The sequence below is a fragment of the Diplotaxodon limnothrissa genome, linkage group LG23, assembly GCF_057381915.1.
Source record: "Diplotaxodon limnothrissa isolate DT_005_m linkage group LG23, D_limnothrissa_male_GT1.1, whole genome shotgun sequence".
Classification (NCBI taxonomy): domain Eukaryota; kingdom Metazoa; phylum Chordata; class Actinopteri; order Cichliformes; family Cichlidae; genus Diplotaxodon; species Diplotaxodon limnothrissa.
Window position 1 is genome coordinate 29,583,770 of NC_140617.1, and position 14,972 is coordinate 29,598,741.

General features: G+C 40.7%; 1 protein-coding gene across 1 annotated transcript in view; it reads right to left on the minus strand.

The window, feature by feature from the left end:
- filip1l (filamin A interacting protein 1-like) overlaps nucleotides 1-14,972 on the minus strand; it is a 104,818-nt gene that overhangs the window by 47,326 nt on the left and 42,520 nt on the right. The window contains exons 2-4 of the mRNA XM_085347675.1: nucleotides 13,908-14,235; nucleotides 12,414-12,587; nucleotides 12,133-12,311 (exon numbers count right to left, since the gene is read on the minus strand). Of these exons, the coding sequence (XP_085203801.1) occupies nucleotides 12,133-12,311; nucleotides 12,414-12,587; nucleotides 13,908-14,225 (671 nt within the window). The 5' untranslated portion in view covers nucleotides 14,226-14,235. The remainder of the gene's footprint in view (nucleotides 1-12,132; nucleotides 12,312-12,413; nucleotides 12,588-13,907; nucleotides 14,236-14,972) is intronic.

A 14,972-nucleotide genomic window follows, 5' to 3' on the forward strand; every position in this document is an offset into this window, starting at 1 on the left:
CTTTGTTTTTAATTGCACTCTTTGATTGCAATCCAGTTGAGTCTGTTAATGTAGTCAAGGCTCATGCAAAAGCCCTGAGGTGTTCACTGTTAGGTTTAAAGGAAAATGAACCCTAAAATTATACAATCTCGTATAAACACTGGTTACAAAGGCACTTTTCTCCTCATTGTTAGTGTGGAATAATATGGGGACAATACCTTTTGCCGCGCTAAAAACATCCCACATCTGCTACAGAATTAAAAAGACAAATTAAGAAAATGTGCCTCTTTTACTGCAAAACATTAGCGCTGAGTTTTTATAGCAGAAATGTAATGTTTTAGGAGAATTGCCACATTGAAACACTCAAATCCATTACCTGCACTGCTACAGAAATAGAACACAACGCATAAGCGCTATTTTAAGCTGGATTCCTCTTTTATAACAAGTCTAAAAAAGGCTGGAAAAGTACAAGCTGCAAGGCCCCGAGTCCTTGTGGTTGGTGAGGTCTAATAGCTACATTCTGTCAGAGAGATGTAATCACATTACGCCATGCAGTGACGAATCACTTGGCCCTAATTACTACCCAGCGCACAGATGTAACGGAGCAATATTTTGACACACGCATTTCATGGCACATGAAAGTACGCTTCATGTGAGCTGTGTCTTTGGCTTCTGTCTCCCAGCACCTTGTGAAGCACTCGTACCTGCACATCTGCAGTACAGAGATGGCAAGCATGTGGATTAAACCATGCATCTGTTAGTGTCTTGTCTCTGTTTTTTTTTAAAGATTACCTCCATATTTTTGTCTTTGATGACTCCCTAATAAAACAAAAACAAAGGGTGATTTGTTGCTCAAAATTTGCTGTGTTCATGGAGCTGTGACACAAGAAAGTATTATGCTCCAAGGCACACCTTCCAGTTGTGATATACTCATGACCTATAATGTATTAATTCTCATTTCTGAACATGAGTTTTAAATATTTTTTCTCAAAAACCAGAAATCTAATCATGCAGATTTCATATATTCACTTTTTTTCACAGAAAATAAATTAGAAAAAACAAACACAAATCCGTTAGTGAAATGCCGGGTCAGTCACTGGACTTAATTAGATTAAGTCATCACTCCTTTAAAACAAAACATAATTATCCATAAGGAAACACTCCTTAGAAAGTACTTCTGTTAATATTAATAGATAAAGTTGATGAAATCCAAAAGCTTTAAAGGTTAATGAATGAATGGGCTTGTCTTAATCCCATCAACCTTGTTACAGTACATTCAGATAAATGAGGCTGAGGTCAAGAAGACTGTGAAGCCATTTGGTTGTTATCTGGCTAAAGCAGGGAAGGGAGTGTTGGCTGACCAGCACGAATTAGGTCAGTAGCCACTCAGTTTTTCCTACAATGTGGGAACAATACAGTGACGAGCATCAAGACACACAAACAAAGAGCAAGACAGCAAACGCAGAAGGGACTCATCTAATCTCATCATATTTCTATTTCTCAATCATCCATCGTGTCTAATCGAATGTTTTATTTTCCTACTGTGCTGACTGTCTTCAACAGTATGTCCTTGAGTGTGTTCGTGATTTTTTATGACTTGTGTGTTAGATTGCGAAGTGTATCAAACAGGCCTAAGACCTCGGTCACACGGGCCTAGAGACCAGTTGGTGGCCCCCCTGGGCAAAAAATAGGTGTTGTTAGGTGGCTGCTGGCAGTTGCTGTGTGAAATCGTTCACACAGAAGTAAGAGGTTCTGCACAGAAAACCTGCTTGCAATTGCTGTGGTCAGCTGCAGAGTGCTGCAGTTGCAGCACTTTCCAGGAAGATGCCGACTTGTCTGCAAGCACTTGCCAACTGCTTGCCAAATGGTAGTAAAACTGTGCCTTTGGCTACATAAGTAAAAGGTGCAGTGTTTCACACATGTTGGAAGGCACATTATGCCTCCCATGCAAACTATGGATGACTGTGGCAATCTTCTAGCAACTATTGCAATCACAAGGAGGTTTTGGGGTAGTACCCACCAATTTTACCTGGCAACAGGCAGCAACCTTTCGGTCTCTACGATAATGTTTTTTTTATCCATAAACAAACTTCCATCCATGAAGCAGAGCTAACACATGTAACATCTCTGAATATGCATTTAAATACATTACTTAAGAAAATGTATAAGCCTACTTGTCTTTTACTGTCTGCCGCTGAAAACATCTTTTAATGGCTTTTAAACTGAACAGACTACAAGTTTTTGAGAAAAGACGACATCACCGTACATTTTAGTGACTGAGCCATAAAGATATGAACTGCTATCACATTGTTGGCTTGTCTGTCTTCTCCTCTGTCTGGATTTAATTCCTGATGTCTAACTAAACCAAAACAAATTTCATAAAGTCTTTGTGATGCTGAATGTGCAAATCAAGCAAGTGTTTTACAAAAATCTGTAATATAACCGGCTTCATGTAGAAGGTGGCACTGAATGTGTTGTACATGCACTAGTCAGCATGAAGAAGAGCTTTCCTTCTCATAGAGGGAACTGTTTGGCTTCAGCTGTTCATTACTGAGATGTGTATTTTCCCAAGCTAACATTTGATTAAAGTTAAATATTGCACAGTTTAAAACTAACCAGACAGTTTCTAACCTTTCAGATCACATTTCTCAATTTCTCAACCTTCATACCAAAAGCTTGAACTTTGCTTGGTACAGGAATGTATGAAATGCGCAAGGCTGAAGCATTTTTGGGAGGAAATAACAGAAATAACAGCCTTTGCAAAAAGTTTAGGCATCACGTGTCAGGTACAGTTGATGAATGAGCCAACAGTTTCAGGAGCACTGATAATATCTTAACGATGCATAGGTGAAGACGGATCCTTCGCACCCACGGGAATATGCGTTCATATGGCGCGGCAGCTGCTCGACAACTTCCTAAAACACCCCGTCATTCGTGCAAAAACGCTCTTTTATTTGCATAAAACTGCAGAGTTCACAGCCTGCCTCTAAGGTGAACTTGCAGAGGCAGGACCATCATTAATAACCAAAGATCCCAGATCGTAAAAAATCCAAAACTCGTCTGTTCGGTTTCAAAAAACAGGGCAGGACTGGATAATAACATCTCAGCAATGATGAAGAAATCGCTGAAGAATGTTCTCAATTTGATCCACGGGAGTGATGTCACCACCGCTACTGTTAAGTCAACCAAATGGCATGAATGTATCGTAAGCCCTGCAAACTGTTAAGAGGTGGATGAAGGTTATGTGGTGTTATGTTTGGAGCTACTGTACTTTATATATATACTATAACGCTGATAATAACCCACTGTGCCAGTGAATGACATCAACAAGGTGTTGTTTCAAATTATCTGCAGGCTATTTCCTGTCACACCACCTTGTTCGTTCCTATAAAGGTCTTGAGGCATTTTTCGAGAACTTGTAAAATGCAGTTACAACTGAAGGACTTTTATTGGAAAGTGCACCCGTTTTATTAGTGTTAATCATCAACTTGTGCTGTAATAGAATGACAGCAGCTGCAAACATCTATTCAGTTAGCACGATTTCTGTCTCTAAAATACCACAAATAAATATTTGGCATTTGTGTGCTCTACTTTCAGCCAACATGAGCTGTATTTATGGCCACTTGAAATGGCCTCGAAGAGGCGATTTTAAGTTTGACCAAAAAGTTTGCTTTTCTTAAAAGATTTAAAGGCATAAAATTATAAAGGTATTAAGAAAGAACAAGAATAAAAGCAAAAAATGAATTTTAAAACAATGCTTTCTATTTGATGTAAGATATCATTAATCCTCTGAAAATGCCCCTTAAAGTGAGCCTTTCTAATATGACAGGGGTGGGCAATTAATTTTTCTAAAGGGCCACAGGTAGGACCCAATTGTAACTTCAATTCAGTTTTATAAAGACCCTACAGTAATAGCAAGAAACCAAACGACCCCCAGTGATCAAGCACTTGGCGACAGTGGGAAGAAAAACTCCCTTTTAACAGGAAGATCTCCAGCAGAACCAGGCTCAGGAAGGCTGCCACTGGTTGGGAATGAGAGGAGGAAGACAGGACAAAAGACACTGTGGAAGACAGCCAGAGATGAATAATAACTAATAATTAAAGGCAGAGTGGTGTATAAACACAGTGATTAAAGAAATGCTCAGTGCATCATGGGAAACCCCCCAGCAACGTGATCACTTGATCCAGTCCTAACTACAAGCTTTATCAAAGCCTAACCTTAAAAGTAGAGATAGTGTCTGTCTCCCGAATCCAAACTGGGAGAAGAGGGGCCAGAAAGCTGAAGGCTCTGCCTCCCATTCTACTTTTAAATATCCCAGGAACCACATGTAAGCCCGGAGTCTGAGAGCGAAGTGCTCTAGATTGGGTGATGCAGTAGTATGAGGTGTTTAAAATAAATGGGGACTGATTATTCAAGACCTTGTATGTGAAGAGAAGGATTTTAAATTAAATTCTGGATTTAATAGGGAGCCAGTGAAGAGATAAAATTCACATTGAGCAGTTTGAGTTCAACTTTTTGGTTGAGCCCTCCACAACAGCCCTAGTTTCTCATGAGGCTCTTTGGGAAAATTACTTGCTGTAATAGACTGTGATCCTAGTCTGTGTAATTCAATGCATAAACTAGTAAAAGTATCTAGAATTTGTCACAATGTCTGCTTTTGTGAGTTTTTAGTCAGAGATATACTTTATTGTGTTTCTTAATGGGGTGACCGTGGCTCAGGGGGTTAGGAAGCACATCTGTCGATCCCCGGGCTCTCTGTCCTGGTCGTTGTGTCCTTGGGCAAGACACTTTACCCTACCACCTACTGGTGTTGGCCAGAGGGGCCGATGGCCCGATATGATTCTGTCAGTCTGCCCCAGGGCAGCTGTGGCTACAACCGTAGCTTGCCTCCACCAGTGTGTGAATGTGAGAGTGAATGAATAGTGGCATTGTAAAGTGCTTTGGGTGCCTTGAAAAGCGCTATATAAATCCAATCCATTATTAATTTTTGTTTTTTCACTGTGTCATCTGTGATTCTCTGGCTTCTTTTATTTCCTCTTCAATTAAACTCACATGATCCAAAAAAACGAGACAAAATACAAACTATACAGTTGCTACCTAAAAGCTATTTTAATTCTTTTTTTGACTATAAAATAATCTCAAACAACCATACTTGTTATGTGTTTCACTGACATTACGTCACAGAGTTTCTCTGAGTTCGTCTCATTGGTTTATTTGCTGTCACCGACAGTTGTGCAAACTTTAAATGATAGAGACAGCAGGTTGATTTGGATGTTTGACTCTTGCATGACAGCATAAGCTGGAACCTGTCACACTAACATCAGTTAGAAGATACTCGTGGTAATAAAATTCCCTCCCTGCTCTGTAGTTTTCTGCAAAAGAACAAAGGTGAGCAAATGGCCTGTTGAGGCATAGATGTGTGTGTGTGTTTGTGTGTATCAGCGAGCTGAAGTCATGTTTAAAGTAACATCTGTTAAAGGTTAAGATGCCGCTCTTGCTCTCACACCCCTGCTGCTCCTGCAGTGCTCAGCGCGCGATGAGGTCATCATTCATGTATGGCTGCTCAATTGACAATTAATCGGTGGGGAACCGGGTTCATCCCGACCCCCTGCCCGGATTTACATCCTCTTTAGAGGTTGCAGGGAGGAGGTCAATCGCAGGCCTCCTGCTATGAAGAGTGAAAGAATTAAAAAATGGCCGTGGGCGATGAGGAGTTTCTAAACATTCAGGCTGAACTTTGAGTGAATTTAGTGAAAGATGGGGGGGAATAAGGTTTGTCCACTTTCAAACGCTGCTCCACATTACCCCAGGATGCAATCACAACTTGCAGTTTTCCAGGACCCAGTTAAAGGAAATGATTACATGCAGCTAAAATGCATCATATAACAGTGGATTAACGAGAGTGGAATTAAAGCCCGGTGTGATGTGGTGTCTTTCATACTGTACATGCTGAAGCCATAGCAGGCGCTCTTAAAACATAGACGGCTGTTTCAGCTCTCCTTAAACAAGCGATAAGTGGCTTTTTCCTTTCAGAAGTCAAAGTTTTGGGGTTTCTTTTATTATTTCAAGCCCTCTATAATAATATTTTGGAAGGAGCGCAGAGTTTAGCAGAAACCACTGAGCAAACTTTGTGTTTTGCATGGGAGAAGGACTAAAATGGTGTTTGCTTAAGCTCCGTGGGGGATTCTCCCTTTCTTCTTGCATGAGGCAGTTGTGATGACATGTCTGCCTCTTTAAAGGGTGACTGAATGGTTATATAACAGAAAAATATGCTCACTAGATCTCGTTAAGTCTGCCTTGTGATCAGCACTGAGATCCTTATTCACTAGACTTACATGAAAGATTTATTATGAAGCTGCTGCCAGAAACCGATCGAGTCCTTCAACAATGATTACGTCACCATTGGTTCCTAATGAATGATATGATCCATGCAAGCATAGCAGATATGACGCATACGATTGTGAAAGTCTGTGCTAAGATTGACATAGGGTAAAAATAGGAAAAAAATATAAATCAGGAGATATTTCACAACCTTCTTAAGTTTCACTTTGATTTCCTTCTTACTTTCACTTTTTCTCATAGCTTTTTTGTTGTTGTTGTTGCTTCTTTACACAGCCAGTAGAGGTTTACTCGTGTGCCGTACTCATACGTTGTCAACTATATTCTTTGTGATACAACCACTGGTCACGAGGGAAAATTTGTATGTATGCTCTCACATTGCATAGAAGACAGACTTCTCTGCAAACTCAAACTTGAAAAGGCAGGATGCAAACCGAAAACGGTAAACGGTTGCTTTCAAAGTAAAAGTTGTGCCTCAGTGCTACAAGTAACATGTTTTAAAAGGCACAAATTTTACTTTGAAGGTTAACGCTGCAATGTTGCTTCAGGTCCTCATTGCACTCTTTTCCACCTTTTCACTACCACTCAGAGAGTAATTAACGAGTGTTTGCAGACAAGTCGTACGGTTCATTCAAACTGTGGGCAATTGGGGAAATCTGATTTGGTCTATTGCAGATTCTGTTGATTGCCCACAGTTTGCATGATTGCTATTGGAATGAACATTCTAGAAACCAGTGGTTGCCAAGGGGTCACTGACTGGTCTTAAGGCCTGCATGACTGGGCCTTTAGCAATCAATTTGATAGTGATAGTGACAGTTTGCCAACTGGTAGAGGAATACTAATTTTTCACTTGCAACTGCTGGTTGCCATATGGTTGTAGACCATTATCTAGGCTTGTTTGACTGAGGCAATGACATTTGACTTTACAGAGGCACACATACGAAAAGGTGGAGAAGTTACTGACATATGATTTGGGGTCATGTAACTGAACCCTCAGCAGGTAACAGCTTCCACAAATGACAACTTTGGCTGTATTCTTTGATCGTTGGTTAACTCCATGTCAGATGTGTAGCACATAAGCCTGAGCTCACAAATTGATTCATCACATCAAATTGTACAAAAATGCTGACTATTTTAAATCTGATTTTGTAGCATTTAACCAAAAATCTAATAGTTGGAAAGTGATCAACACTAGCAGAGTGAGTTCCAGGAATTCATTGTGCACTAACTCTGAAAACCCACCAGCTAGTCTGCTTACTTGGCCTCTGTGAATGAGAGCCAGTTTTACGGGGCTTCTGGTGTAGTCGGGATATTAGATAGCAGATAAAGAAAGTGACATTCCAGACTTCTTGTTCCATGTGCCATTGTTCACTCTGTCTAGCTGCTAAACCTGCTCAAATGTGACATGTTCAGTAGAACTTGGACTAACCCAAATGAAAACCAGAAGGTAAGAAATATGACCCCTTTCCATACAGAATCTTCATAGTCATTTTCCATTATTTGCCACTCATAATCCCATCTGAAACCTTTATCTTCCCTTTCAAACAGGGATGTTAGCAGCTCAGCAGGTCTTGTTTGTTTGAGACAAGTGCATCATCATAACCAATAGAAATGCTGGCCAAGACTCAATAAGTACAAATGAAGCTGTTAATAAATACATAGCATAGTGTACAACTGGGTTTTCCTGCTGGCTGTGATAACTATATGCCCTTTTATTTATGAACCAGAAAAGCTACCCACAGTCACTCAAGAGAGCACACTTACATCATTACCATATAGTATAACTTATAATTATCCAAGTGGCGACACTGAGAACTATAATGTCTCATGTGAGGATTGTCTGGACAAACAGGGAGGGGAGGTAAGAGGACACCTCTGAACACACACGTTTGCCTAATAATGTTGGATACACACATACTCAGCTAATACACAATCCAGAGGCCAGAAGACAGTGGCAAATGTTCAATGCCTTTACACACAGACTTGAGCTCATGCTAAAGTCTACTGGCAAGCTCATTATCAAAAAAATAGACCCTTGTCCACTATTTCCATGGTATTCTGGCATGTTGTTGAACATGCACTATGACTGATACTTTTCAGAGCTTTTGGGTAAGTTTTCTTCTTTTCTTTTCTTTTTTTTTTGTTCTCTCAGTCATATAAATCTTTTGCCTTTTCTCACAAGGTAATTAGCTCAACCCTGGACAGGGGTCTGTTTTTCATGGCAGCCTGTCCTTCCTGACATGCTTTTTGACAAAGCCCAGACCATCGTCACACTGCCCTCTCGATCCAACTCAAACATTCTGCTATGGCTGAAGTGCAATGATGTGATTGTCCCAAATAGGTCACGGGCCGCTGTCCAGCTGTGTTTCCCTTGTGAGATTAATTGCCGAGATAGTGTGTGTGTGTGTTTTTTGCCTGTGTGTGTGTGTTGCAGGTGAGTTTCCAGGTTAGTGCACACACTGTGCTTGTGTATGATATGTGATATTGCTGAGGAAGCAGTAAAAAGAGTGCGGCCCAGTAACTGCTCTCTATGTGACATTTACAGAAGAAATCAGACATGTTTCCACCTCAGACCTCCAGCTGCCTCTGTCTTGGCTTGCAGTGCTGAACATGACTGCTAAATAATTCATCGTAGCTTCATCTCATATTACAATATTTTTCTCCACTGGAAGTGTTAGGACTTCTGCAATATTCAAAAATATACATTCAGGGATGTTGGGCTAAATGCTAACATTGTCATGACCAAGACAGCATGATGATGATAGCAATTACCATTTCAGACTTAATAATTGTCATTTCATGTCATTTAGACTCTGTTTTATTTCATTTATTTTATTTTATTTTTGTTTTGTCTGAGCACATACGTGTGTGTATTTACATATATATTCGTATTTGTAAATGCAAGTATGTGTACTTGTGTATATATTGTTTTTTTCCTGTATATGTCTGAAATACAGATACAATAACAAATAACAATTAGCTTAAAGTACCAAATACCATATGGACAAAAGTATTGGGCCACACATTTTAATTTTAAATTCAGATGTTTTCAAGTCCATTGCCACTGGGTTATAAAATCCGCACTTAGCCATGCAGTCTGCCTTTACAAACATTAATGAAAGAATGCATGGTTGTAAAGAGCTTCCAGAGTTTGGTAATAGGATGCCACAGTTTATTTCTGAGTTTATTTCTAAACATTATTCCTTCCTAGATATTTCACAATCAGTTGCAAGTGGTATTATTGCAAAGTAGAAGTTTTAAGGAACCACAGCAATGCTCTGCTGACTCAACAGCTGCAGCACTTTAAACCTCCTCTGGTATTAACATAAGCATCAAAAATGTGCACCAGGTGTTTTGTGGCATGAATTTCAGTGGCCGAGCAGCTTCTCTCAGTCCGAGATGACAAGCTTCCAGCATCTTACTGCAGTCTTTTAGTGTAATAAAATTTCCCATATTCGCACTCAACCTCGGTCAGGAATTATTTTTGCACTCAAAGTAACCTTAGGCTACACAGGCTACACCTTTTAGGCCTTGAGCTTGGCATTGTGGCGATATGATCTACTGCATAGGGATTTTTCAGCTTTATTGAAGCCATTAGAAGAGCTACACCAAAAATGTAAACTTTGTGGTGGTTATAGCATTCATTGTTAGATTTTATAAATCCCTGCACTACACTGGGTCCAACTAGGTAATGTTAGAATATGTTACTCTGAAAGCAAATTAAATTGGTGGACTGATGCATCAACAATGCACTGAGGAAAACTGATTGTGGTTTGTGCTAAGCTGTAGTGCACAGGACACTGTATTAAGAAAGGTGTGTATAAACCTTCAGATTTGAGCAGTTGTAATATACTGCTGCTGATCTTGGAGAGTTTAAAGAATTACATCATAGCACATCATGAAATGGCAGCACCAACAGTCAGTGTCCCTCGTGCTGAGCTGCTGCCTCAAAGCTTCACTGGCAACGAAATGCAGACTTAGCCCTTATGACAGTTTTCCAGGGATGTGGTTTCCCCCCCCATTTCATAAATATCCACAGTGCTACCATAAAGCAGAACTGTAAATGTAAAGCTTATTTGTCTTTTTAAGCGCACATGTAAATTATCTGTCCTGCCTTCCATTCCTGGTCACTGGATTAACTCCAGAAACAACTCTTGGTTTGTTCCAGGTTTTTGCAAAGTTGTTCAATAAAAAGTGATAGTAAAAGTAAAAGACCTGGGCTAGGTCATGGGAACAAAAGTATTGGATGTTTTGTTTTTTATAGGGGATCTTCCTCCTGTTCCTAAAGAACACTGATTTATTGCTAACACTATTAATGAATACATTAATTATTATTATTACATTTATTTGGTGACACTGAGTGGCTTGAGTTGGAAGGAGGCTGGCTGTCCGTCGATATCTCATATTATCAGTTCAAGGGAAAAGATTCAAGGGGTGGCTGTAGCTCAGGTGGCTGTAGCTCAGGTGGCAGAGCAGGTCACTAATCAGCCACTAATCAGAAGGTCGGTGGTTCGATCCCAGGCTGCCTCCTGGCTGCATGCTAAATATCCTTGGGCAAGATACTAACCCCATGTTTGCCTACTGGTGGTGGTCAGAGCGCCTGTGCCCGGCAGCCTCGCCTCTGTCAGTGCGCCCCAGGGCAGCTGTGGCTACAATGTAGCTTGCTGTCGCGTGTGTGTGAATGGGTGAATGACTGAATGTAGTGTAAAGCGCTTTGGGGTCCTATGGACTAGAAAAGCGCTATACAAATGCAGGCCATTTACCATTTGATCACTCCTCGTGTACTTGCCCTCTGCTGGCTAAAATGGTTTAACCTCCTAAGACCCGAACTCTTTCATGGCATTCATTTTTAATTTCTCTTTGCTATTTGGGCTGATTGGAACCTGACGAATGTAAAAACAAAGAATTACCTGATTTTTTTTTTTTTCTTTTACCTGATTTTTGTTTCTGAGAAAAATGAGATCCACATATGAGGATGTTTGTTTTAAATTTCAATAGTGGCAGTATAATGTCCTCGTAAGTGGATATCAGGCCCCTGTAGAGAAGAATTTTGTATTTTGGTCTAGACAACCCAAAATATGATGTCCACATATGTGGAGTCCAGGTCCTAGGAGGTTAAGAGGACCTTTCACTCCAAAGTCAACACTGACTCAGAAAGACACTCATATCATCGCGACAGTGAAGCAATTGGAGATGGCAGCTATTGTTTAAGAAAGAAATCAGCATCAGCTGTAATTCTAGCTTCAATGCACATGTTTGGAGTCGCTGCCTGTTGGAGGTCAATGAAACATGAAGTGCAGGTTAGAATGGCTGTCCTGCAACAGTTTGATTTACATCACTTCACATATAAACATCTACGTCAAGAAGAACTCCAGAGCTTGACTACTTTTGTCCATGTAAATGAAGCTCCAGGAAGCCTTCTGGGTTTCTAAAATCTGATAAGCGTTCTAAAGTGATGCCACTTGAGATGAGATCAGTTGTGCTGAAGACTTTAAGTTTCCTCATGGACTCCATTTTAAACACAACAAGAGAATAGCGCAATAAAAATCTGCTGTAATGCAGTTGAAGGGCATCCAGAATCTTTTAAATCAGACATTATAAATTATAGAGTGACACTGACGCCCTTTCCCTTAACCCAGAGTGAGATTTCCTGTATTCGCTATCAGATTATAGGTCACCAGATTTCTCCAAGGAAACCAGCATAAACACAGTCAGACACTTCCATACTGAAGCAAGTTGTGATTGCCATTTTTGGTGGGACTGCCAGTTTTCTGACTGACTGCCCAACTTCTCCTGGTAGTTCGTGCACTGACCTCTCTCGCTCCTGCTCCAGCAGGTTGGTGAACTCGTCACTCTTCTTTATGAACTCCCCGTGGTTCCTCTTCTCATCTTCCAGCTTGTACAAGGTCTGCTTGTGTGATTGTTCCACCATCAGCAGCTGCTCTAGCATCCGCCGGTGCGTCTCCCTCTGCTTCTCCACTAGCTTATCCAGCTGTGATGGGAGCAAATAAAAAACATCTGTCATGTCTGGACTGTACTGCATTGCTTGGACAGTGGATTAGTAGATTAGAGATTTTGAGTGACTGTTTGTTACCTCTGCCATGGGTTTTTCATAGATGTCTTCCTGGAAGATGTCACACTTGCCCTGGATGGCGTCTCTCTGCAGAGCTTGCAGGACCTTCTGTGGTGTGACAAAACCATATTTGGCCTCCAGCAGGGCCAAGTCAATCTTCTCTGCCTTCAGCACTGTGATCACCTCATCTCTGGCCTGCAGTGAGGGAAGAAAAGGAATGTGGCTGGTTTGAACTTTGTATTGCAGGATTAATATGCAGTGGAATAAACTGTTTTCCTGCTAATGTGCAGCAGCAAGATAGCAAGAGTCTACGTTCTGCAGTTACCATGGATTGTATGGAAACATTGTGGAGCACTGTTGAAGTAAATTGACAAATATATTAGGATTTTTTTATTTTTGTGCATAGATCCACCTTCTGTCATTTATTTGTGTCTACATCACAGGGACAGTAGTCTAAAGAGAAAAGCCCAGACCTCCCTATCCCTGCCCACCTCCTCTAAATTGGCAGATAAATCACAGAAATATTGAGCATTTTTCACTCATTAACATGAGCCAAACTGATTAAATCTAACAAGAAATGAAACGGACCAAGGCTAAACACCACCATTTACAGGATTACTGTTTCCTGTATAGATTCACATGCCAGAAACCCACAAAAGGTTTTTCTCTGCGGTGAAAAACACTGAGTAAGTTTCAGAAGCTATGCAAGCTATAGAAGGCCAGTGAGGGACCCAGAGTGAAAGCTGAGTGACTATCGAGCCCAAACAGCCAGACTCTTAACTTCAACAGGTAACAAGCAGGTGAGCAGTCAGGCTGCAGCTGCCCTTTCTACTTGTTCACATTTCTAAAGCCGAATCACTGTGGAGATTGCTTTTTTGTGCTGGTTTTCATCTTTGCTTTGTGCAGCCAGCTTTGTATTCTACTAAGAGAAAGATCTTAGAGACGCGTGTGTGTCTGCATTAGGGATTTGTGTTGGTGTGTGGGGTTGTAGCCTCAGATTTATTACTTTTTACCAGGAGTAATTAAGTTAGGTACTGTATTATTTTCAAGAAAAGTGTTCAGTGTTATATTTGTAAAAAATACTTTTTTGAGTAATGACTCCAACACTGATCACAACAAAGAGGGGAAATACCTCAACAGACTGGAAAACATTTGACCCACAGCATGCAATTCACTGTCATGAGTGTCATTTCTTTATTGTTGCTTAGCAATGGTGGTGACTCTCAAAATGGAGCCAATGAGAATCGATAAGGAATGAAATGAATAACTGATAGTGATAATGGAATCAATAGAAATTCTTATCAGTTTCCATTCCTACTGCCAGGCGATTCTCGGCTCTAGTGTAGGAAACAGGAAGTAGCCTCAGCTGTCAGCTGTCTGTTAACACAGACCAACTTGAGAGCGCACTAAGCCAGGGGCTGGTGCTATGTCTGCAGGCCTACCTGCTGCTTTAATGGTTATATGTTGTCTGGGCTAAATCCACATTCCCCTAGTCATCTCTACTGTTTGGGTTACCTGTAGCTCTCCTTCAAGCAAACTCAGAAGAAAGACAAGGTCATCACGGGAAAGGTCCCTGCCCTTCTCCCTTCGACCACCCTTGGCAGCGCCGCTGGCACTGCTGCTGCACCCACTTCCTCCTGCGCTAGTGCTCTTCTTGGGAGTCTTGTTGTTCCTCTGAATGGTGCCGGTGTCGTCTGGTGGCTCGCGGTGTCGACCGCGACGCTCTGCCCTTCCAGAGGGCTCATCTCGCTCTGTAGATCTCTTGCGAGTGTCTGCCTGCTGCGTCAGCTTGGCCTTGGTTACGTCCTCCAGACTGTTGCTGCGGGATCGCATGTTCGTCTACCTGTTCAGTGAGGAACACGCTTGTTACTGTCTGTATGCAAATAAATGTACATTTATATATTTGTCTTTTCTGTCATTCGTTTTTGCATAAAGTCAAGAGGAACGGAAAAGAAACTGAACATATAAAGTGTCTGAAAACTGATTTCATTCATAACCTTCAATTAAAGGACAATGTCACAATGTCATCATTTACATTGATTTTATGGGCAAATATTTTAGGCCAAGAGTGTCAAACATAAGGCTCAGGGGACAAAATCGGCAAAGACTCCAACTCCAAAAAACTCAGATGGGCAGTTTTGAAACAAGTGAAGAATTACATAGTTTTGACCTTTAACTGTATTTTCATTAGTTTTACAGCTTTTCCCCCATGGCCATTCATTCATATTACAACAGACAGTAATAGATAAGCAATTAAACAACAAAAACCTTTCTGTTTTTTTTACTACAACAATCCACATCATCATCATTATTATTATTATTATTATTATTATTATTATTATTATTTTAAAAGAGAACATCTGTGATGCCTCAAAGACCTCAAAGGCATTTACACTATTCTGTATCTCTTTTCAACTACAGTTTTCACCGCTTGTCAAATGAAGATTCTGAGAGTAAAAGGTCAACACTACTCGGACTGTATTCATTGACAAAGGTTAGCTAGGTGTTTAATCAGAGTTGCTACACTCTGCAACAGAACACTACAACATCTTCTGTGAATTACCACAAAAAGTTTAATGG